Below are 26,363 nucleotides of genomic sequence, written 5' to 3'. Positions count from 1 at the left end.
ATCATTCATTTGTTTGTGGGGCCTTGCCATGCAAATTGCCTGCTATTTTTGCCTACATAACACTGAATGCACTTCAAAAGTAACCCATTAATTGTATAGCACTATTCTGAGGACGTGTTAAGGTGCCATTATAAATACAAGATCCTTCTTGTCATGCATTTATGCTGTCAACATCACAGAAATATAAAGCTTTTAAAACCGGTGAGCCAAATTGCAAACCCTTTTACAGAAACTGAGCTGTGTTTATATTTTTAAGAATAACGTGTATTCTTAAAAATATAAGTTGTATTTTTTTATATAAAATGCAGCATTTTCCACTGAAATATTTTACAGTTATAAACAGATTGAATTGTGCAGATTTCTGCAGACAGCTATTAATGTAGATGTTGCAAAATTGTCACTACTGTTTTCCACTTCCCTCTGCTCCCGAAAATATCGACTGCTTGATGGAGTGTAGTCCCACGGATGCTAGATCAATTCTAGCACCTCTTACTACTATCCGCCTGAAATCGGCTAACTCGGCACAGGTTGGGGATCAAATCTATGTCCTTCCTGGTCTCTGTGTTTCAGCTGTTTACTGGATGAACTCGTCAGAGGGGCCAATACAAAATTTGATGTTTCAGTTTAGTCAGTTACAGCTGGCAATGAAGTTGATGTGGTCTACAGAAGTGCTGACAATGCACATATAATTGCAGAGCATTTGGGGGAAAATGCAGTAATTCTAGGCATGTCTATTGTGTGAATATATTATGGGACTTTTTCATTCTTCTGGCTTTGGCATTTTGACAGTTCATTTAAATTGAAACTGAAAAGGAACTGGTAAGTTAGCAAAATAAACCTGTTAATATATTAGCAAAAAAAGTGACTAGCCTCCACCATACTGTTTACTAGCTAGATGTAAATCATTGTTTTAAAATCAGTTGGGCAAATTTCACTATCAAGCCTCTTGTCCACAAAAGAAACTAAGTTGAACTAGATAGGTGGGAAACTGTTACTGAGTTTGGATGTTATCAACTGGAATAAAATCACTGCTGAATTAAGTAATGGAACAATTTGTTTCTGAGGGGAGGGGACTGGAGGAAGGAGAGAGGGAGTTGAAATGTTGATACTGTGTTTGTCTTGGTCACTGATTCTAATTGATTGATTGCCATTCTTGTAACTAGTAAGTAAAGTATTCTGAAGTGATGTAACCACCGTTACCATGACAACATGATTCACTTGTCAGACATGTTTTGTAAGCGTTCAAACCAAACCCTTTACAATGAGTAGTTGGGAGTTATCCGGAATCCTTTGGGGTTGATTGGCTGTCAAGTCACATGCTCCTGGGTGGGGAGTTTCTATGCTGATAATTGCTGCGTGACTGCTGCAAGTTTCTGTCGGACTTCACTTACCTGAGGTGAATACCGAGGCAAAGGGAAACGGACGGAATGGAACCTGTTAATATTATCAAGCAGTTCTTCGGTAAGTTACTCGTTTCTAATACATTAGTAATCTATTGTCCAGTCAGTTTAATGAAAAGCAGCTGGAAACAAATGGTCACTGCAAGCTTTACATTTTGCTGAATTAATCTAGGTGCATATGTTTGATCTAATTTTACATTTAGGTTTTAATGGCAGGAGTGTTTTATTGGAATTATTTTGCCTTTCACAAGTTGTTGTGAAGTAGTTGGTATCCTTTGGTAGGAAATAGACAGTTGCTATAAGTTTTTTAAGCTTATTTTTCAACTCTTAAGTAATACGTTAACACTGAGAGCTGTACTCTCGCATTCCAACACTGAAATGTTTTTGTACAACTTTTAGTTTAAGCACGGAATGAAAATTATTTTCATGGTTCCAAAAATGTCTCTAATTTGGTATCAACAACTTGCAGAATCTTAAAATCAAAACGTTTCCTTCCCACTTTCAAGCTGCACACTTTTATTTGTGGGATTTTTGGTAAACCTACTTGGAAACCTTGGAAGACTGACTTCACTGCTGGTCATGACATCTGGTGAGCATGTCATGGAAACATTTTGGTGGTTTGCTTCCTTGCATTCATGTGCTCTTCCTGCTGACATTGATGACAAATAATGTTGGCGAGCCGCACTATTTAATTTATTTATATTAGATATCAAGGAATTGAGGCAAGAAAATGTTTTTGGGCATGAATCAGTGTCTTCTGAGAGAGGAAAAAAAGAGGAAGGTGGAGGAAGTGCAGCTATAAAATATCTACTGCAAGAAACACAAAGTTACAGTCAATATTACTAGTATAGAATGTATATTAAATCCCACAGAGCATTTACGGTACTTCAGGCTTCAATTGGGCTCCTTCCTGACTTTGCTGAAAACACATATAAAAATTAAATGAATATTGCATGATATTCCCTATTAACAAAATGCTGAGAATGCATTGAGTGAAGAGAAGCACTTCATTTTAATCCCATATTTTGTAAATGTATTTTAGTGCACACCAAATTCATGAATCATTCAAAAATTAATTTCCCATTCTTGATGCAAATGCACCATCTGCAGTACCGGGAATGTACAGGGAATGATGTTGTGCAAGCTTTTTCCCCTGTGCTGACTTGCTCTAAATGACAGTTTTAGCATGCAGAACCGCACGATTTATGTTCACCTTGTAATGAAAATCTAGCCACTGTTGCAGTGAGATTGATGTTTTTCAGTTGTATGGATGTATAGTTTCAAGTTGCTAAAATAACGAGGAACAGTGATTAGGACTTTAAAGGAACATCCCTTTCACAAAATCAACAAAAATTTAAAAAAAGGCAACCCAGTTTTAATTAAACTAATGAAGCCAGTTACCAGATGCGGTGGAGGATGTTAGAGGCTCAAACTGTAATCACTTTTGCAGTCAAGGTATTGCCTAGGGCTTCATCTGTCACTAGCAGCAGCAGTTAGTGTGCTGGAATGGTTGCAATTCTTGCTGTGCAGGATATATCGTCATATAGTTTCTTGTCCAGCTGCATAGACCTGGATTCCATTAATGTTTCCTTCCAATCGCCTCATAACGCTGCAGGGCAATTTGTACCTTAATAATTCTCAGTTACTGGTTGTGGGATTTTTGTTTCAGATTAACATTTTTCTCATCAGATCAGTGGAGATTAGGATACGACAGTATGGTGTAGATGTGTCCAGAGACTTTAATTGTATATTGGCCCTACTAAAGATTACTGTTTCGAACCACAGCCTTTCCACCGTTCAGAATTTAACTCATCCGATTAACTGATCGCACAGGTGAATGTAGCTTCTTTTCCTTGGTGGGAGGGTCAACACCACCGCACTCAGTTCTTGCTGCGCTTCTCATGGTCAACAAACAGTAAGGTTTGGAATACAGCTACTGCAGTTTGCTTTGAAATACTGAGTTCTGAAGCACTTAGAAGCATTAATTAACCTGTCCATTTAACGTTTGTGTTCAGAACCAAGAGTATTTAATGCTGAATTTCAGTAGAGGTCATTCATTGTATAATTCCCACACTTGTACAATGCCATCTTTATTGCTGAACAGTGGAATGTGTTGCTGTACTGTTTATTCATGGGTAACAAGTAAATAAACTGTTGGGAAGATTTAAATCCACACGCAGTACTAATGTAGCACAGTATTAACATATATAAATAAACTATTAGGATTGTAGAATCCCCTTCGATGCATTTAAGGGGAAGCTAGATAAGTACATGAGGGAGAAAGGAATAGAAAGCTACGTTGATGGGGTGAGATGAAGTAAGATGGAGCATAAACACGCGCACAGACGTGCAAATTCTATGCAAGTATTATGCATTCAAAAAACAATAATGAAGTCGCAGTCTCTGAAATTCAGGTACCCAATGTACCAGCGCCGGAGTGCAACAAACCAACTGTTGTTATAATGTATTTGAGTATAAAATTAATTATCAATGTAAATATAACAAACCAGCTCCAATGAACAGCAAATGAGGAATCTCAGAATATCAGAAATAGATTCCAGATGTAGAGAAAGGAAACAGATTGATGTAGAATTAGCAGTAGAGTAGAAGCATTGTATAATTTTTAAAATTTATGGATCTTCCTTTGCGATGCGGTAATCATCCTCCCCAAAACACATACACTCAAGAAGCTTGACACCATCCAGGACAAAGCAGCCTGCTTGATTGGCACCCCATCCACCACCTTATACATTCACTTCCCTCCACCACTGGCGTTCTGTGGCTGCAGTGTGTACCATCTACAAGTTGCACTGCAGCAACTCGCCAAGGCTTCTTCGACAGCACCTCCCAAACCCGCAACCTCTACCACCTAGAAGGACCAGGACAAGGGCAGCAGGCGCATGGGAACGCCATCGCCTGCACGTTCCCCTCCAAGTCACGCACCATCCTGACTTGGAAATATATCGCCGTTCCTTCATCGTCGCTGGGTCAAAATCCTGGAACTCCCTACCTAACAGCACTGTGGAATTCTAGGCTGGCGTCAGAGGTTATGCAGTGCTGATTTTGAAGGTTGGAAATACAAGAACCCCAGAATAAATTCTGCTTTAAATGACCACCTAGCAGAATTTTCTTTTTTCTTTATATTTTCTTTCACCCAAATTGAGCTCGTTGCTCCTCTGTCCAGATGCAAACCCCCACTCAGCCAGAGACCAAGTCCTGCTCTTGGCCACCACTAACCATAGCAATACAGCAATTTAGAGAAGAATCACTGAGCAGGGCTGCCAACAGGTGAACCAACCGTTAAACAGGTACCCTAACACATATATTCTGAGGTGAGGAACATTATCTGAGGCTACGAGGATCTTTTATTTTCATGTTTTTATCCATGTGTCACTATGCAACTTATATACACTCGTGCTGCTAAGTGCAAAACTAAATAAAACAACTTTTTTTAAAAATGTGAATGGCTAGACATTGATGTGTGATATAACAAGAATTAATGTTAGAGGGCCAGTAATTCACCAGAAATCGCTCCTGTGGGGCTGCCATAATTTGCTGTTGATCTAGTAGTGTTTGGTTTCCCTTTCCTTGACCCACCAATCATTGATAAGGCTACATATACTTGCACGTTGCAGAGTTTGTGGTGAGTCAGTGGCTCAGCATGTCTGTGTACTCACATGCTGTGCCTCAGAGTGGAAGAATGCAGATTTGTGTCCATTGATTACCCACATGGTGTGTACACAGCCCCAGCTAGGTCACTGCATATTCCATGAGGGAGGGAAAATCAGAGACTGAGTCCATCTGTCTCCACCGGTCTGTAAGAAAAATATTCTGATCAAATTGGCTGAACGATTGGAATTTGTGTAAATTTTCTGGAACAACATTTATATATCTGGCATAAATTCTGGTTTGCTAAAGCACTAGCAAATAATTGTAATGCTGTGTATATAACAGAAGTCCATTAGCACTTTGATAGTATGCTAGGGTTCATTTCAGATGTTGATATATTGTGGAAAAAGATATCAACTACTTTTGTTTAGCTAATCAAATCTACTTTTGCAAATTGCTTGTTTCTCATGCAAGAAAATATTTCAGAACTGAAGTCCGCAAAAATTTGTACTTAATGGCTAAATTCTCCGATACAATGAAGCTGTTGTTCTAAGGAGCAATTGGGGGTACAGTGTGGGATTTGAATCATTCCATTTCTGCTTGGGACATTAGAAGAAAACCTGCTTTGAGATGCAGTGCTCAATATTCTATAAAATTTTGACTAGTCTTTTATCATATAAAGATTCCTCTGTGTTTCTGCCTTGCACTTTCTCCATCTTCTTAATAAAACACAATTGAAAAGGCTCAGGGAAGGGACAGAAGGTTAACCCTTTGTTACTGGGAGCGGTGCAGATAAACAGAAGTACATTGCTAACGACACAAGTGGCTGTATAGTCAAGAGGAAAAGCAAGTAATTTGTCTCTTCTGTTTAATCACATTAATCGTGTAGTATAAAAGCGTCCTGCAGTTGCTGGCAGCTCTGACCAATGGCTGAGTTCCTTATTTATGTAAGTTTTGGCCAGCTTGAATGTTCCATATTTGTTCTGGAAACTAGAAGTAGGAGCTGTAGTCTGATTTACTTTTAGTGAATGAGTTTACTGGGGATTTCTGCATGGAGCATGAAGCAGAGTTACCATTTGTTTATGGAAGGAAGCACTTGGCTTTCATTTTATTGTTAAAAGGCTGTGTTTTGTGAATGAGTCTGTGGATCATTGCTGTGAAAATGGGGGGATTGCTATGTGCTTAAAGCAGATTTTACATGTATTGCTTTGGTTTTGTGAGGCAGGTGTGGCTTTATGTATATTTTGTGATTTTCTAATTTTTTAATTATCAGAATTTCTCTCACCTAGAACTATCTAATTATTTGTGTACATGCTTCCTTTTGCACTGCTTTACGCCATGTTATTGTCATAAATTGTTGACAAATCATGAAATATCTTAAACATGTCATCCAACCGGTGGATTTCAGTTGTAGTACCATGACTTTCCTTCTGGCAGATACAATGCTAAGTTGGGCTATAGGATTATACATGTCACCCTTTAGCAACAATGTGCAGACATGACGTCAGGTTCCACATGTATGTTGACTACACTCAGCTCTACCACACCACCACCTCTCTCGACACCCTCCACTGCATCTGTATTGTCAGACTGCTTGGTCGACATGAGCTGCAGTTTCCTCCAATTGGGAATACCAAAACCATTGTCTTCGGTCCTCGCCACAAACTCCCTTCCCTCATCACAGATTCCATCCCCCTCGCTGGCCACTGTCTCAGGCTGAACCAGATTGTCACAACCTCGCCATTCTATTGGACCCGGAGCTGAGCTTCCAACCCTATAATCTCTCCATCACCAAGATCGCCTACTTCCATATCCATAATATCATCCCTGCCTCAGTCCATCTGCTGCTGAAACCTTCATTCATGCTTTTGGTACCTCCCGAATCGAGTATTCCATTGCTGTTTTGGCCAGCCTCCCATCTTCCACCGTTCATAAACTTGAGCTCATCCAAAACTCTGTTCCCTGTATCCTGATCCGAACCAAGTCCCCTTTCACCCATCACCCCTGTACTCACTGACCTACTTGCTGACGCTCCTGTTCCACAAATGCCTTGATTTCAAAATTCTGATCATCATGTTCAAATCCCTCCATAGTTTCACCCCTCCCTATCTCTAACCTCTTCCAGCCCTACAGCCCTCTGAGAACTCTGCGTTTCTCCAACTCTGGCCTCTCGTGCATCCCCCACTGCCTTCACAACACCTTTGGCGGTTGTGCCTTCGTCCGTCTAGGCCCTACGTTCTGGACTTCCCTCCCTAAAGGTCTCCGCCTCTCCTCCTGTGATCAATCTTTTGGTCAATCGTCCTGATATCTCCTCCTTTATCTCGGTGTCTATTTTTGTTTGATTATGGTCTTGCTGTTAAGCTTATCTTTAATGTAGGACGTGCTGGTAAAAGGTTCACACTAATAGCTATTCCAAGACTGGAAATGAGAACCTGCAGGTAAGTTGGCAAATATTCCCTACCTCTTTATTCAAGGCTATAGTTACAATGTGACTTGCACAATAATGTGAAATGGTTTTGGGTGGCTTTGATCCAAAAGCTGCGGTATAAAGATTCTATCCGCTTCTACAATAATACCCAAGCTGAGTAAGGCCAACTGGGTAAGACCTTTCTAAGGGGATGTCTCAAACTGCTTTAAGTTCACATTGGTAGCAACATTCTGATGGAAAACCCAATTTTTGAAGTGCACAAATTTTTTTTTTATGCGTTCGCGGGATATGGGCGTTGCTGGCAAGGCCAGCATTTATTACCCATCCCTAATTGCCCTTGAGAAGGTGGTGGTGAGCTGCCGCCTTGAACCGCTGCAGTCTGTGTGGTGAAGGTTCTCCCACAGTGCTGTTAGGTAGCGTTCCAGGATTTTGACCCAGCGCCAATGAAGGAACGTTGATATATTTCCAAGTCGGGATGGTGTGTGACTTGGAGGGGAAAGTGCAGGTGGTGTTCCCATGTGCCTGCTGCCCTTGTCCTTCTAGGTGGTAGAGGTCGCGGGTTTGGGAGGTGCTGTCGAAGAAGCCTTGGTGAGTTGCTGCAGTGCATCCTGTGGATGGTACACACTGCAGCCATGGTGTGCTGGTGGTGAAGGGAGTGAATGTTTAGGGTGGTGGATGGGGTGCCAATCAAGCAGGCTGCTTTGTCCTTGATGCTGTCAAGCTTCTTGAGTGTTTTTGGAGCTGCATTCATCCAGTCAAATGGAGAATATTCCATCACACTCCTGACTTGTGCCTTGTAGATGGTCAAAAGGCTTTGGGGAGTCACTCGCCGCAGAATACCTAGCCTCTGACCTGTTCTTGTAGCCACAGTATTTATGTGGCTGGTCCAGTTAAGTTTCTGGTCAATGATGACCTCCAGGATGTTGATGGGGGATTCGGCGATGGTAATGCCATTGAATGTCAAGGGGAGGTGGTTGGACTCTCTCTTGTTGGAGATGGTCATTGCCTGGCACTTGTCTGGCGTGAATGTTACTTGCCACTTATCAGCACAAGCCTGGATGTTGTCCAGGTCTTGCTGCATGTGTAAACAATTTTACAACACCAAGTTATAGTCCAGCAATTTTATTTTAAATTCACAAGCTTTCGGAGATTTTCTCCTTCCTCAGGCAAATGTTTCAAGAGCTCCTTGAAGCCTACGCATTTATACATATTGAACAATACATGGTGTTTACAGACTGCCCCTGCAACTGCCCGTTGCCAAGGCAATCACCGTGTTCAGACAGAGAGGTGTCATCTGCAGAACCCCCGAATACACATTCAACAAAAAAACAAACAGGGAAAAAAAAACAGAGAAAAAAAAACACAGAGAGAGGCAGAAACATCCGGAAGGCAGAGAGAGCCAGCAAATGACCCATTATATTAAAAACAGATAACATTTGTTCGCTGGTGGGGTAACGTGTAGCGTGACATGAACCCAAGATCCCGGTTGAGGCCGTCCTCATGGGTGCGGAACTTGGCTATCAATTTCTGCTCGACGATTTTGCGTTGTCGTGTGTCTCGAAGGCCGCCTTGGAGTACGCTTACCCAAAGGTCGGTGGATGAATGTCCATGACTGCTGAAGTGTTCCCCGACTGGGAGGGAACCCTCCTGTTTGGCGATTGTTGCGCGGTGTCCGTTCATCCGTTGTCGCAGCGTCTGCATGGTCTCGCCAATGTACCATGCTCTGGGGCATCCTTTCCTGCAACGTATGAGGTAGTTCGGGGGTTCTGCAGATGACACCTCTCTGTCTGAACACGGTGATTGCCTTGGCAACGGGCAGTTGCAGGGGCAGTCTGTAAACACCATGTATTGTTCAATATGTATAAATGCGTAGGCTTCAAGGAGCTCTTGAAACATTTGCCTGAGGAAGGAGAAAATCTCCGAAAGCTTGTGAATTTAAAATAAAATTGCTGGACTATAACTTGGTGTTGTAAAATTGTTTACAATTGTCAACCCCAGTCCATCACCGGCATCTCCACATCATTGCTGCATGTGGGCATGGACTGCTTCATTATCTAAATGATGAATAAGATTGGAATCTTTTTACTCTTGGTTTGAAGTGGATTTTCCTGCTGTATTTCCCTAATGTTTAAAAGTTATCCGCTGGAGTTCTGCAGTTGCATCAAACCTTGCATGCACTGAGCTTCTTTGCTGCATCCTGGTGCCATCAGGCTGAGGAACTACAGTATAATGAGCGATGCACAGCTAGCACATTACCAGTCTCCAACTGCTCATGTCATACTCTGCAACCTAAAACTGCCGTGTTGCTTGTATCAGTCTGTCACATGTTCCATTAATAGTAGTTGAGCATTTCCGTGACTTGTCCTATAAATACATAACTTATATAAGATGGTCTGTAGAGTGGGACAGTTATGTGAAACTTGCACAGTTCTGGATGGAGAACTGTATTACAGTCGTGGTATTATGATTTCTCAGAATGATGTTGATCCAGGACCTGACCTGACCTTTTTTTGTAAAATTTTGTGAATTGAGGAAATCAGCAAGAACAGCAGTCAGGGAAAGATTATTATTGGGAAAAACCTTTACTTATAAAGTTCAGTATGATGTAGCTATACATTATTGTTTTTATTTTTTAGTAATTTCACTTAAGAAATTCTGCCTAAAGTTTCAAGTATTAAATTCCCATTTGTTTATGGAAGGAAAGTAGCATTAAATGGCTGAGAGTCTTTTAAAAGTGCAAGCTTTGGGTATGGATGTTTCTTTTTATATAACATATGGCTGGAGGAAACTAGGACTGGTCTGGACACTGATGATGTTTCTGGCAAGTTATCTCCAAAGCAACTACCAGACTCTAGAACTGCAATTATTGTTGAATTTGGGCTGGTCATACAGTAGCTCTTCATTGAAATTCATACAACTCTTTCCTCCCCCACCCCCCAAATAAAAACACGCCTTGGATTGACTTGCTGAATATCACAAGTTTTTGACCCATTCGTGGTTTTCTGCTTTGAAGTTCAACACTGACAGATTCTGTGAATGTTTGTGCAGGATATGCTAACTCTTGGCCATTTAGGAAGGTCCAGGGTTGTCCTTTATCATGTCTTTACCTGCTTTTGTGAGCACAGAAATATGGGAGGAAGTATGGCTGCTGGGAGCCAAGTAATCCGAGTGACTGCAGCACCTGGACCTGCCACGAGGATCAACTTTTGTATGGCTGGTCTCCAAGACCTGATCAGAAATGCCCTAGAGTTCATAGCCCTCTTCGAGCTGATATGTTTCATTACCTTTTGTATGCAAGAACAATTGAACCTTGTAATCGCAATGGTGGTGAAACAATATTGTTTTTTTTAAAAATTTGATATTTTGATACTTGGGGCTGAAGACAGCCAGGTAAGATAAAATGCTGTGGTATATTGTCAACCCCAGTCCATCACCGGCATCTCCACATCGTGGTATATTGATGCAAAGATTGATGAACATGTGAACTTAGTGACTTGAAATTTATTGATGTGGAGATGCCGGTGATGGACTGGGGTGGACAAATGTAAGGAATCTTACAACACCAGGTTATAGTCCAACAGTTTTATTTGAAAATCACAAGCTTTCGGAGGCTTTCTCCTTCGTCAGGTGAGTGTGGGATTCCATGGAAGGTACTGCATATATAGTCAGAGAACAATGCCTGGTGATTACAGATAATCTTTCCAGCTGCCCGTTGTCAAGGCAATCAAAGGAGTCGAATAGTGTTCAGACAGCGAGACACCACACAAAGGACCACCGAATACGCAAACGGTCAGAACCCAAAGGCACAGAGAGAGAAACATCCGAAAGGAAGAGAGAGAGAGAATGATCAGTTGTATTAAAAACAGATAACTCTTTTTTCGCTGGTGGGGTTACGTGTAGCGTGACATAAACCCAAGATCCCGGTTGAGGCCGTCCTCATGGGTGCGGAACTTGGCTATCAATTTCTGCTCGACGATTTTGAGTTGTCGTGTGTCTCGAAGGTCGCCTTGGAGAACGCTTACCCGAAGATCGGTGGCTGAATGTCCTTGACTGCCGGGATGTTGTTGGGGCCCAAAGCCTTTGCTGTATCCAGTACGCTCAGCCGTTTCTTGATATCACATGGAGTGAATCGAATTGGCTGAAGACTGGCTTCTGTGATGGTGGGGATGTGGGGAGGAGGCCGAGATGGATCATCCACTCAGCACTTCTGGCTGAAGATGGTTGCAAACGCTTCAGCCTTGTCTTTTGCACTCACATGCTGGACTCTGCCATCATTGAGGATGGGGATGTTCACAGAGCCTCCTCCTCCCGTTAGTTGTTTAATTGTCCACCACCATTCACGACTGGATGTGGCAGGACTGCAGAGCTTTAATCTGATCCGTTGGTTGTGGAATTGCTTAGCTCTGTCTATAGCCTGTTGCTTCCGCTGTTTAGCATGCATGTAGTCCTGTGTTGTAACTTCACCAGGTTGGCACCTCATTTTTAGGTGTGCTTGGTGCTGCTCCTGGCATGCTCTTCTACACTCCTCATTGAACCAGGGTTGATCCCCTGACTTTAAATATTCCCTCCTGATTCCCAGCATTATTATCATCCTTGTCAGCAAATGAAACTTGTGAAAGTTAAATGGACCTGTTTTTTTTTTGAAGAGGTTTGCATTTTTATGCATTTATGCATTTATGCATTTTTAATGCATAGACACAGTTGGCTACAGAGATTATAATTCTGTAGAGCTCTTTGGGGATCGCCTGTGTCACTACATGGAAGTCATTTGATTCTTTAAAATAATCTTGCTTAAAGTTTGTCGAAGGAATATACAAATGTAATACCTTCAAATAAAATTACTTTGTTCTAAATGCAGGAATAATGTGATCTTGCATCAAAATGAGTAAGTTATTTGATTTTAAAGGAAGTATGTTAGCCATGATGTTATCAAATGGCGGAGCAGGCACGAGGAGCTGAATGGCCTACTCCTGTTCCTACGTTCCTATGTTTGCAAAGAAATTCTTAAAATTAATCTTGATAAAGGACTGAAACCTGGACTACTGCCAACAATTCCACAGAACTTCAACATTGACTGCAAACTGACAATCCCATGTGTATATTGGCAATATATGAATTAACCAAAGCAATATCTGCAAGCACAATGTTTCGAAGTGTTGATTGTTTGGAACTCTAATTATGATCCCGTAAGTGTTTATTTTTTGCATGTACATGAACTGATGATTTACTGCAGACAGTGATGATTGAGTTTTGTTAGTGCCTTTTGTATTTACCCACAAACAACAGAGCTATTTGAACTAAATTCCAAAGTGACTAAGTTCTCGCACATCAAAGAACATCGAAGACAGGTGTTAATCTTGTCTACCTGAAGGATTAAAAAAATTTGGCTTGGGGAAGGGGATTGAAAGTGTCGTAATCTATTAGTGCTTGTTTTTTTAAGAGCAGAAAGATTTATTTTTTTTAAGTCCCCTGTGCACAGATCAAAGGATTGTGTAATGAACCAGAAATAATAAACCATCTGCAAGCACAGATAGATTTACATCCTTGTGATAGATAACCATAGAAGTTTCAGTTCTGTAATCAGCAATTTACAGTCCGTAGAGATTCTTTTTTTCTTCAAGGTTTTGTATAGAGAGGACCCTCTTGTTTGAAATGAGAATCTGCTGACCAGAATTGCTACATACGTGGTTGTTGATGTGGCAGAATATATGATCATAAAGGCTGACTATGGACAGTTTGCCACAGTTTTACAGTAAATAATTTTTTTGATAGACGTTGATGACAAAGGATATTTGGTCAATCTTAGCTCATCCGTTCAGAGAGAACCAATATTCTTTCCACCCTTTCCAAATAACAGCATGCAACTGTTTTGTATGTGATTCCAGAGTTTCTGTTTCCACAGTCCCACCTCTCATTCACTCTGTGGAGAAGAACTTCCTAATATCCATCCTAAATTTTCTAGTTTGACCCTGTGCCTCTTTGTACTACTGTCATGGTTTAACTTGAAGTAATGTTCATTAACCTTATTATAACATTTACTATCCAACTTAAAGTTCCCTGAGTTGCCACCTTTCAAGATGTTCAAAATATTTATTGTAAAATTGAGAAAATGTAATGGCCCAGATTTGACTAACAAGGCACCTAATGGCATCTGCCGTTAGTTAGACTTGTTCGCGCATGTTTAGGTTTTAAATATTTTTGCGTCGCGAGTTGCTGAAAGTGCGAGCTGATAACGGCAAGCAACTGTGTTTCTTAACCAATCAGATTGAAGGATTGTAAAATTAACAGGGCGAGGACTGAGAAGGAAGTGTAAATTAGGATGAGTGAATTCAATGTCAAATCAGGTACAGAAAGAGAGGGAAAGAAAGATTGGTTTGAGAGAGAGATAAAGGAAAAGCAAGGCTTTTTTAAGAACATTTAAATGTTATTTTTAATTTCCAACAACAATTAATTCCAGAAGGAATGGAACTCCACAGTTGTAATAGTTAATTTTCAGTGCCAGAGGTTGATTAGCAGTAATTAATAATTATCATGTCATTAAAAGGGTACTTGCACTTGTAATGACAAGACTTAACTTTCTGTGGCGAGTTTAGTTTGAATCTACTGCGCAAATACAGCAACTTCATGACATTCAATGCGTGTCAATGGTGAGGCCAACAGCGAAATGCCGTTTTCGCAAAGCTAACGGTGGAGTGGTGCAACTCGGATAGCAACCTTTGGATATTGGTATTTAACTGCGCATCTGCTCCTTGCCTGAAGTTGCTGCACTATTTACACATAAATAACAGTGTGCGCCATTAGCCTCACCGTTAATTTGACAGCAAAATCTGGCCCAATATGTTTTAAATGCTTCAACGGACAGTCAAAAATGTAGTGCGTATATTTAAAAAGGTGGCAAAACAGAATAGGGCAACTACAGTCCCAATGGCCTTGCTTCACATCCATGACAGATGAAATTTACTGCTGTCAAGTGTAAAATATTAAACGTAGGAAAGAAAATTGACTGATATGTACTCCATGAATGGTGGTGTTAAAGCTAAGGAAGAAGTTTAAAGAAACAAAGAGTTTTAGTAGACTCAACACTCACCATAGTCAACCACAAGAACAGTCCAAAAACCATCAAAATTATGAATTACCTAAACAAAACAGCAGAATGCAAGTCAGAGGAAGTGGTGATCACAATTGTATTCAGTTCTGGTCACTGAGAAACAAAGGAGATATTCATGCACTGGAGGAAGGGCAGAGGAAAAACCACAACCCTGTGTCAGAGGACTCTGCTCCTGAGGAAAGATTGAAAAAACTTGGGCTTTTCAGCCTCCAAAGGAGGTATGTTAATGGAATAGAAAAGTTAAATCCAGAATATTACATTAAATTACAAGAATAGAGCAAGGAGACAAGGTTCAAACCAATAAACTTAAGAGTGATCACTTCGAATGGACTTTCAGGTAGAGTGGAGATAGATGCCCTGGTATCATTTAAGGACCAGTTAGATTCTGAAATGGGGAAATTGTAGGTCTTTCTGGATGGACAAGTTAAGATGGACTGAATGACCTTAGTCAACTGTGATCTTGTGACCATAAGAAAGCAGAGACTGAAACAAAGACCGTCTGAACCATTAAGCCCAATTCTATCAATAGATTTAATGCAACATGGTAGCAGTGGAAAATGTAACAAGGGACACAGGAATTAAGGAGAAAGAGCAGCATTCGTTAGGAATTTCCCTGCAATCAAACCTCTCTCCAACCATTTTTAGTATCAACTTTGACACCTTCCGTGGATCAGATGACCTGAGTGATATGTTTGGCTTTTGAAATCAAAATGTCAAATCAAGTACAGGAAGAGAAATGATGAGAGGGGAAGAAAGATTGGATTAAGAGAGACAAAAAAGAGGCAAAGGAAAAGTAAAACATTTTTTAAAAAATTTAAATTTGATATTTGTAGTTGAGGACTGAATGACACACTTGTTCCATCTATGTTCAAATACAGCCTAAATTAATGAAATGAGGGTCTTTTTTTTTGGCTGTAAGATCCTGTGTGAAACAACTTCAGATTGCCTCAACTCAGTTCCACTGGGCAAGTCTGCATGGCAAAATATACCCAAATTTTGGCACCACAAGGATGACTGATGCGTGAAATGGAAGCATCACACCAATGCACAAGGTAGTGACAGAGGCTGGAGATGAGGCACTCATAGTAGAGCAAAATGAAAGTAAGTCCTGCAGCGATTCTTTGCAGTGATGTGTATGATAACTGAACAAGAACTGCTAGCTCCTAGATTTAGGTTTACTTTAATAGGGCAGACTACAAAACTCTTACAACTTGCTTCTTTTCTCTGCTAATTTGCTCATAAGTACAAAAATGATTGAAAGGATACTTAAATGTTAAAAGCAGTAAATTTCCAGACCATTTAAAGGGTAAGTTTTACTCAATGGAGCAAGCAGCTTAATTAACTAGTCAGGTATACTGACCTATTTGGGTGTAAAAGCATAAAACCCTGAGAATGTTAGGTAAGGAACAAAACCATTAAAAGCTTTTGTCATCAAATCTTGGAATAGCAAACTTTGTCACAGTATATCTAATCCTGCTTTTCAATTAGCTTATTGAAACTGCTGTGTAATATAAATCGGTTTCTGTAATCTGTAGGTTAATTTTGTTTTTTTAATCAGCACAAGTGACTGGATAATGGAACAGGTCAGTGTGTCAGGTGAAGGGTATTGAGTGGAAATGAAATGAGGGCCAGTCTCCACTAACAGATTGATTCCCTGACATCTCGAGGCGTTTATGTATGAAATAGAGCTTTCTGTCAACAAATTGTTTGCTTGTAGAGATAAATTCTTGTTTGAGTATTCAAATATGACTAGATCGCTGTTTAAATACCATCAAAGATTGAGGTCAACTGATCAAATGGGCCACAGCTTTTAGATTAAGTATTGTCCAGATAAGCAGTGAAGATGTAGGATTCATGTTTTTGAAAACCATACTGCGGTAAGACTGGTTTGTCAAAACTGAAGTTGTTATCACCTTTTATACTAAAAGCTATCCAGTGTCAGTATCCTCAGGTTTATCATGGTCTGCATATAGTTTATAGATTAATTTTAAGAAATAGTTCTGCAGTTTTATTCAAAGCATCCAGTGCGATGGAAGTTATCCTATGTATGTAGCGAGTCAAAATCCATAGCACTGGAACAGCCTGAAAATGAAATGCCTGCTCAGTCTTGTGCATATGTGTGCAGCTTGTGCTGCTGTTCAGAAAGTTACTAGTGTAACCCATCTCTTTAGAGGTGTTTTTACTTGGGGGTTGTTTAGTTTCTGGCTGGAGTCAGTGTATTGTGCCGTTTCCTGCGTAGACTTGATTATTGATCATTGTGTGCATGCGAGTCTGTGTATGTGCATAGTAATCAAATATCTATCTACCTACCAATAATCATGTGCATGTGGGGAGTGGACCCCCCCGGCCCCCCCATCATGACTAAACAATTACTTCCCTCCCCCACATAGCCATGTAATCTCCTGGGAGAGGGAAAAAGTACTTTAGAAAATCTTTCTCTGACCCCCTCTGGCAATCGAAACCAGTCCAGGAGATCACGTGGATCAAGTGTTATCTATAAAGACACTTAGCTTCTCTGATACAATCTCTGTTCTAGTCAAGAACTGGTCCAGCTCCCTCTTGGAGGCATACAGAGTATCAGCACCCACCACACTAGCCAGCAATGTATTCCAGAGGCTCACTACTCTCTGTGAAAAGAAGAACTGCTTAACATCCAGTCTATTCCTACTCTTCCATAGTTTTAACTCGTGTCCCCTGGTTGTTCTCAATTTGTTAAACTGGAATAATCTATCGCGAGGCACGCTATCCAGTTCTTTGATAGAGGGCAATAAAATAATTAGTCACCTCTAAGTCTACATTGCTCCAAAGTAAATAGACCAAGGTCCTTGAGCCCATCTGAGTAGCTGAGGTTCTTTAAGCTAGGAATCATTCTTGTAGCTCCTCTCTGGACCATTTCTAAAGCCATTGTATCACCCAACATGTGAAGGGACCAAAACTGGGCACAGTACTCCAGAAGTGGTCTGACCAACGACCTATATAGTGTCAAAATGATTTCCTTTGATTTTATACTGAGTGGTTCTATTAATACAACCCAATACCCTGTCAGCTTTAGCTACAGTTTCTCTACATTAGTCATGAAATGATATGTATTAGCTGTGTTGGCCCTACCAACATACATGACACTACATTTATCTAAATTAAACACCATTTGCCTTTGTGTGGCCCATTCCCCTAGCACATTGAATCTTTTTTCATTAGCGTGCACTCCTCTACTGTCTTAACCTTTGCACAGATTTTGGTATCATCTGCAAATTTACTGACCATACTCCCAAGACTACTGACCAGGTCATTAATAAAGACAATGAACAATAGCGGGCCCAGGACTGATCCCTGGGGGACATGACTGGTAACTTGCCTCCAGGCTGAACCGCATCTGTTAACTACAACTTTTTGGCTGCGGGATTGGAGCCAATTCCTAATCCAGCGTTTCAAATACCTACTGATACCACAATATTCAATCCTGTGAAGTAACCTAGTGTGAGGTACTTTTATCAAAGGCTTTCTGAAAGTCCAAGTAGACTATGTCTACTGGATTTCCCTCATCCATTACCCTAGTAACTTCCTCAAAAAAAACTCGACTAACTTTGTAGGGCATGACCTTTTTTTCAGAAGCCGTGTTGTGAATTTCTAATGGCCTCTTCCCTTTCCCACTGATAATAAAGGACATCTCTTACCATCCTTTCTAGCATCTTCCCAATGGTGACTATCAGTAGTCCCCTGGCTTTGATTTTGTCCCCCTTTTTTGAAAATAGGAACTACATGCCAGCCATAATTGATTACTATTAATACGAAGTATATATCACATCTCTGTTCGCTCTTCCCCCAAGAATCAAAGCAATTTTTATATATGTGTTGGGAAAAACAGGAGGAATGATATGTTTTGAAATCCACTTCTTGCATAAAGGTGATAAGTTTCTGAGGTCATCAATTGGCAAGGATTTAGTGGTGTAATGTAGTCACATCTCTTGCAAAATCTTAGTTTGAGACTATTGTTCTGCCTTTTTATTCTGCCATCCCGAGCTTCAGACTCAATACATCTCCCAGCCTGGCTGATGCTGTTGACAAATTGTAGTTTATCAATAAGCACAATTCCTGGATATGTAATGGTGAAAAATGACACTTCTGTGTATATTCTGTCAACTTAGTTCCTTTCAAAAACTGAATGACTACTGTGTTTGAGGCTGCTGGCTTGAAGCTTTTGGGAACTATGAAGTGGTTTCAGAAGGGAACATTGGGAAAGCTAGTACCATGAATTAGCACCATCCTTTCTCCTCTGGGACCTCTTTTCAAAATAGTTCAAATGTGTGGGAGGTATGTAGGAGTCTTGGGTAAAATTAGTTTGTGCAATCTCAAGCCAGTTAGCAGTGAACTCATGTTCAGTACCCACATACCTCATTTAATTGGCAAGTCTTGCTGAAATAAATCACAGACAGATGTTGATGAAAATGCAAATACCATAATGGTGCAGTAGGGATAAAGAGTGCTGTCCTACGGTCTTCATATAATCACATTCTAAGCCTGTTTCCGTAGTTGTGGTATCTTTAGGATGTTACCTGCAGGTATGATGAAATGGCAGTCAGCCCTTCAATCCTGATTCGCTTTTACCCGTGCTCTAGATAATGTATCTGTCGTGTGAAGGTTTTTATGAACCTTGACTTCTGGCTTGCAAGTAAACAAAGCACTCAAACAAGCAGTATATTTGTATGCAAGTTACATTATTGCTTGCAACTGTTTGTTTCATTGGTGACCAGTTTGTTCTTGCCAGATGAGCAACCTAGGAGTACTGACTTGTCCTTTTAATATCTAACGAAATAAAGTGCATTCGGTTCTCTGAAATCGGTAGTGTTAGTGCTGTGCATGCTCTGAACTTAGTAGTTTCAGCATTGTGCGTTCTCTGGACTTGGTAGTGTTAGCACTGACTTTTTTAAATGGTGAGAAACTATTAAATGTTGGTGTCCAGAGGGACTTGGGTGTCCTGGTACAAGAAACACTAAAAGTTAGCATGCAGGTACAGAAGCAATTAGGAAGGCAAATGGCATGTTGGCCTTTATTGCAAAGGGGTTGAAGTACAAGAGTAAGGAAGTCTTACTACAATTGTACAGGGCTTTGGTGAGACCTCACCTGGAGTACTGCGTACAGTTTTGGTCTCCTTATCTAAGGAAGGATATACTTGCCTTGGAGGTGGTGTAATGAAGGTTCACTAGATTAATTCCTGGGATGAGAGGGTTGTCCTTTGAGGAGAGGTTGAGTAGAATGGGCCTATACTGCCTGGAGTTTAGAAGAATGAGAGGTGATCTGATTGAAACATATAAGATTATGAGGGGGCTTGACAAGGTAGATGTTGAGAAGTTGTTTCCCATGGCTGGAGAGTTTAGAACTAGAAGGCATAGTCGTAGGATAAGGGATCAGCCATTTAAGACTGAGATGAGATTTCTTCAGTCGGAGGGTTGTAATCTTTGGAATTCTGTACCCCAGAGGGCTGTGGATGCCGAGTCGTTGAGAATATTCAAGGCTAAGATAGATACATTTTTGGACTAGAGGGGAATCCAGGGATGTTGGTATCGGCAGGAAAGTGGAGTTGAGGTCAAAGATCAGCTATGATCTGATTAATGGCGGTGCAGGTCGAGGGGCCGTATGGCCTACTCCTTCTATTTTCTTATGTCTGTTCTCTGAAATCAGTAGTGTTAGCACTGTGCCTTGCCTGAACTCTGTAGCCTTCCTGACAATGACTGGATCAAATTACACATTCCAGACAAAGGGTTGGGTGAGTATTGTGCTCCAACATCCTGTCGGTGGCAATACCAGAATGTGTTACTGCCACCATTGTGGTGGCAGTTGACGCGACCGTTTTTTGTACTAACGTTTGTAAGAACCCTCCAGTTAATAAACTAAACAGTGTGACTATAGCATCGTTTCAGGTTTGTTTGCCAAGTAGCTGCTAATGGCTAATGATTTTTTTACTACCTGTTCTCTTAGCTTTGCAAAATATTTCATGGCTGAAAATGATGTAATGAGGCCCCACTGTGAGAATTAAGTAATGGGTCATAAATCAACACTGTACAGAACAAAGAGCTGTTTCTTAACCCAGAAAAATCTGGCTACCATCATGATGATATAACTCCCATCTAAATTCAAATTTGAGCCATTGATACCCTTATTCAAATGCAACTGAGCATTTGGAGTTTTTCCTCCACTGGAGTCTGTGCTGCAGATAGACTTCTGAAGCAATGTGCTGATGTGTATAGAGAAACTTTGAGAAATAGTTCGGCAGTTTTATTCAAAGTGTTCAGCGTAGTGGAATCTATCCCACGTGTATAATCAAACTTTTAAAAGATTTTTCACTCCTTTTGAAAAAGGAGTTACACCGTTCAGGCAGATCATGGCTGATCTGTACCTCGACTGCATTTACCTGCCTTGGATTCATATCCCTTGATACCCCTACCTTTATAAAAATCTGTCGATCTCAGTCTTGAAAATTTCAATTGACCCAGCATCCACAGCCTTTTGGGGGGAGATAATTCCACATTTCCACTATCCTGTGTGTGGGAAAAAGTGCTTCTTGATTTCACTCCTAAAGAGCCTAGCTCTAATTTTAAGCTTGTGCTCTCTTGTTCTGGATTCCTCCACCAGAGGAGATTGGTTTTCTGTATATACTTTTATCGAATCCTTTTATCATTTTAAACACCTCAATTAGATCACACCTCAACCTTCTAAACTCAAGGGGACAGAACTCAATTTTATGCAACCTGTCCTCATAAGTTAAGTCTTTAAGCCCTGGTGTCATTCTGGTGAATCTGCACAGTGCTCCCTCCAAGCCCAATATGTCCTTCCTGAGGTGTGGTGCACAAACTGGTGTGGACATTTTTTTTTTTGCCACCTCTAATTCCTTTGAAGTTTCTGTGATTTACATTGGTGCCACCCAAACAATTTTGATTTAATGCTGTGGTATTTAATAACTGATCTGGAGAGAGAGATGTTCATGAAGAAATTTGGTTGGAGTAGTGGCAGGAGTGGATTTGATCTTGTTTTGGGTGGATACTGCTTGGGCCAGGTATTATAAAATATATGAACACCTGATGAGGGCATTTAGAACTGCAGATTTAGGTGAACGTATGGTACTTGTACAACAACAATTGCATTCAGATAGCGCCTTCAATATAGTAAGGCGTCCTAAGGGACTTCACAGGAGCGAAATCAGACAAAAATTGACAACGAGCCGAAGAAGGAAACATTAGAACAGGGCTTGGTCAAAGAGAGAGGTTTTAAGTAGTTTTTTTTTTTATTCGTTCACGGGATGTGGGTGTCGCTGGCAAGGCCGGCATTTATTGCCCATCCCTAAGAGGGCAATTAAGAATCAACCACATTGCTGTGGGTCTGGAGTCACATATAGGCCATACCGGGTAAGGACGGCAGGTTTCCTTCCCTAAAGGACATTAGTGAACCAGATGGGTTTTTACGACAATCCGGTAGTTTCATGGCTATCATTACTGATACTAGTATTTTAATTCCAGATTTTTATTTAATTAATTGAATTTAAATTCGCCAGCCGCCGTGGCGGGATTTGAACTCGTGACTCTGGATTTTAGTCCAGGCCTCTGGATTACTAGCCCAGTAACATAACCACTACACTACCTATGTCTTAAAGGAGAAGGAGGAGAGGTTTAGGGAGGGAATTCCAGAGCTTGGGGCCTAGACATCTGAAGGCGCAGATGCCCAAGTGTAGTTCTTTACAGTCAACTCCACTTAACTGAAGATCTGATTTTAAAAAATGAATTGACTTAAGCCCCAAACTGACACAGCCATCAAGTTGCACTGCGTTTCTTATGTAGGTAATCTAATGCTCTGATTAGGCTGCTGCTGTTGGCAAAATGCTGTCAAAGACTATCCTGTAGTGTAAACAACCTGACATCTTGCCATTAGATTATGGAACTATTTTGGGAGCAAGGGCTCCTTGCCTCCAGCCAAAAGTACATGTGGCAGCAAAGGTTAAATAGGTCTGGCTCGTAGCTAATCTCTCAGCTTTACAGACCAGCAGTGTGCTTCCCCTATTAAGTTGCTGGGGCCACTAACAAGGTAATTCAGAGTGGCAGCATGCACAGCTTGGTGATTCCACAACATGTGAAAAGTTCCCCTTGTTCCCTCTATGACCTGACCAAGTTCATGTTTGCAGACTTGTGTCTAGGTCAGCTGGTACACCAGTCTTTGGAACCTTTTTGCAGCCCATTAACCACCAATGAGAATGGATAACGGAACTCTGGTGGTTACAGCGATTCTAAGCATTATTTTTTTCCCCCTTCCCATTCGGTTTAACAGTTGTGAATTAAATTTACCTTCACATTTTCTCAACTGTTAATGTCTGCCCTCTTGGTCAGTATTGGCAGGTAATTTGGTCCAAAAGGACATCCTATTTCTCGCTTCATAACTGGCTACTGGCAAGTGCATGTGAACAGGCTATGGTAACTCTCCTTTCAACTTGGAGTGAAATATGTTGACCCAAGTTCAGTTTGGGAACACTGGTTCTTGGTTTACACTGGTAATTCCCCATAGCTATAAGCACATCATGCACTCTGCTACTGCCCTGCAAACCATTGTGCTGTTCTTTTTTTCCCCTTGTAATCTTTTGAGATTAGCATGTTTTCACATAGAAACTTGAAAAAAGAATCTTATATTGAATGTTCTACAAAAATAGAGAAATGCAATGGAAGCATTTTTCTGCAGTGTTCTTGGAGGATTAAATGTAAAAATTACAGTTTATCTTTCTTACTGCATTGGAAATTCAACAAAAGACTGAAGGGTTTAAGTCAATGCTCAATATATTGCATGCTTCTGAAGTGAAATATGATTGGATCAGCATGAGCTATAAGTATTGGAATATGACCATTCTGACCTGTAATGTGAATTAGTGTGTTACATTCCTGATCTGCAAAGGCTCTTCATGCAAAAGAAAAACTAAAAGTGATAACCTTCACTCTCCCGTACAAGTTAATTTAGCTGTCAGCTGAGTGGTATTTGGATAAATGCGCAATACACCTGATCCAAACACAATCCATGGTTCTCCTTGAATGAAGGACCGTTGTCCTTACCATTTTAAAACCAAGAAAAATAATCACTGAGCTTTTCCATGGATTTTACAGATTGAATGTTGAGAAGTCTGAAAAATAATTGCTCTTATTCAGATCGTTTAAGTGGCCGTGCCTTGAACTGGTGAAGGTTTTGACACTAATAATTTTGAAACAGATGTTTTGTTTCATTAGTCACCGATGGTTGGAATATTCAAGATCTAGTTGGTGTGTGGAGATGCTCCATTTACAGCCTGCCTACCTACGTTGTGCTTGCATAAACAGCAGCTTCAAGTCTGAAACTAATGATGTCAAATCTTCAAAGGAATAGAGATAGTTGATTCATTTGCATAGCTTTAAATCTAAGGTTGCAGAATAATTCATGTGAGCATTTATTCTTGTCACCATATAAATGCAGCAGATGGTGAGGTTATTAGAATACAACGCTTTACTGCTAGTTAATAGCATAGCTGCACTGGAAGCAGCTGGAGCAGTGCCATTGAGCCATTCAAGTTAGTCTGAAGCTGTATTCTGAGCATTCGTGTGGTCATGGAACAGTGTAGCTCAGCATTGCATTCTTGCTTTTAAAAAAAAAATCACATTGGATATTGCACAGTGTGATAATTACAATCACAATCTAAAACTTGAAGACCAAGGAATGCTTTCTAGCAGGCACAATATAAACATTGTGGTCAGGAGGCAGGTGTGGACTCGGTTTATTATATTCTCATTCTTTGACAAGGCTGTTTGTTGTCCAGCTGTTTTGGGTTGGTGTGCAATTTGTGGAGCAACCCAAGCAGTTTTCAGTAACCATGAGATCACCTGCAGGAAGATTGCACTTCTGTGCTTAGAGCATGTTGGGACCATTCTTATTGGTAATGTTACCATGACAGACTAACTTAATTTATGTCCTTTTTTGTTCCAGATCCCTCTACCATTGGAACAGTTTATTTCTAATTACTGGGTCCCCATCCCTTTGTAACTATAAAAACCTCTTGTCAGATCACCCTTAATATCCTTTTTTAACGAAAACAGCCACAATTGATTGTTAATAATTTTTTTCATACCAGGCAGCATCCTAGTGAATCTGCACAGCACCTTTTCTATTGATTCGGTATCTTTCCTACAGTGTGGAGCCTGAAACTGCATGCAGTACTCCAACTGTGGCCTTACTAGAGGTTTACGTAGATTCACCATTACATCTCGACTTTTATATTCTATACTCTTGCCATGAAATTCAGTATTCCGTTAGCTTTTTTAAAGGCAGCTCCCCAAGTGAATAAAGCCATAATGTCTTGTGAACGTGAGCCCCCAAATCCCTCTGCTCTTCCAAATCACCCAGCTTTCCCCTGTTCAAAGTATTTTTTTAAACAAAATGTACCTTTGACATTCACTGACATCTGTCACTTTTTTGCCCATTGCGCCATCTTGGCATTATCGCCTTCCAGCTTTTTTTGGTTCTCCGAATTATTTACAATGCCTTCTATTTTAGTATCATCTGCAAATTTGGACACTAGCCCTATATCTAATTCATTGTACACAGTGAAGAGAAGCAATCCTAGAGCAAAACCCCATGAGGCACCACGACCCACTTCCAACCCCTGAGAAACTGCCCTTAATTCTTACTGTTTCCTCTCTCCCAATCAGTTTTCTATCCAATTTACTATCCTTGCCCTAATTTTATACCTCTTGATCTTCTCCACTGTTCTCTTTATGAAAGTCTGTGTATACCATATATGTCACCACCTGTCGGTTTGTCGAGCACAATCTTCCTTTACATTTTATCCTCCTGAATTCGAGGTGCTTTTAGAAGTGGAAGTTTTGAAGAGCTACAGCCATAATAACTGAAATGGGGAAGTTTAGTCCACTCTGAAGTTAGTCACCACTAAATAGATACTTCAAGGGATGACCAATTAATTAATTTTTTTTACCAGCCAGGAACCTATAGAATTTATCACAGGACACTGATAATGATTTTCATTTCTGAATCTATTTGCGATTAATGATATAGTCATACAAATAACACATAACAAATACTGGTATACCGCAGAAATTTGGAGTCGAGAAGTTAATTTTGGCCTCTGGAGCTTGCTGTTATCCTGAAGAAGTTCAAATATCAAAATAGTCCATTATTATATACAAGTGCATTTAGATTTATTTTAGATTTTTTTCTATTTCCTTAAACCTTTTGTTCAGAACTTTCATCACTATATTCCCCAAAGACAACTGTTCTGCAGGTGAGCTTACAGTGCATATGCTTGCTATTAATTAACTGTTTAACTTTAAATCATTGTGAAACATATTGCTGACAGCTAAAATGTGAATATTTTGGAAGGTAGAATTGGCTTATATTCTCTGACGTTTAGAAGAATGAGAGGTGATCTCATTGAAACGTATACAATTCTGAGAGGGCTTAACAGGGTAAATGCTGAGTGGCTGTTTCCCCTGGCTGAAGAGTCTAGAACTAGAGGTTATAGTCTCAGGATAAGGGGTCGGCCATTTAGGACCGAGATTAGGAAAAACATCTTCACTCGGTTGTGAATCTTTGGAATTCTCTACTCCAGAGGGCTGTGGATGCTCAATCGCTGAGTATATTCAAGACTGAGAATTTTAGATTTTTGGACACTGAGGGAATCGAGGGATATGGCGGGAAAGTGGAGTTGAGGTAGAAGATCAGCCATAATCTGATTGAATGGTGGAGCAGGCTCAAAGGGCCATATGGCCTACTCCTGCTCCTATTTCTCATGTTTTTAGTTTGC

The 26,363-nt window shown here is 40.5% G+C and overlaps 1 protein-coding gene across 3 annotated transcripts in view; it reads left to right on the top strand.

Moving 5' to 3' along the window:
* LOC137331595 (SH2/SH3 adapter protein NCK1-like) overlaps positions 1-26,363 on the top strand; it is a 187,034-nt gene that overhangs the window by 143,363 nt on the left and 17,308 nt on the right. The window contains exon 1 of one of the 3 annotated variants that reach the window (XM_067995498.1): positions 1,357-1,461. The exons of the other annotated variants lie outside the window; for them this stretch is intronic. Coding sequence (XP_067851599.1) covers positions 1,428-1,461 — 34 coding nt within the window. The 5' untranslated portion in view covers positions 1,357-1,427. Of the gene's footprint in view, positions 1-1,356; positions 1,462-26,363 lie in introns of those variants that run through there. 3 annotated transcript variants of the gene reach the window in all.

Source organism: Heptranchias perlo, chromosome 13 (genome assembly GCF_035084215.1).
Source record: "Heptranchias perlo isolate sHepPer1 chromosome 13, sHepPer1.hap1, whole genome shotgun sequence".
NCBI classification, from domain to species: domain Eukaryota; kingdom Metazoa; phylum Chordata; class Chondrichthyes; order Hexanchiformes; family Hexanchidae; genus Heptranchias; species Heptranchias perlo.
The sequence above is the reverse complement of the archived record's forward strand: the minus strand, read 5'-3'. Positions and strand labels throughout refer to the sequence as shown.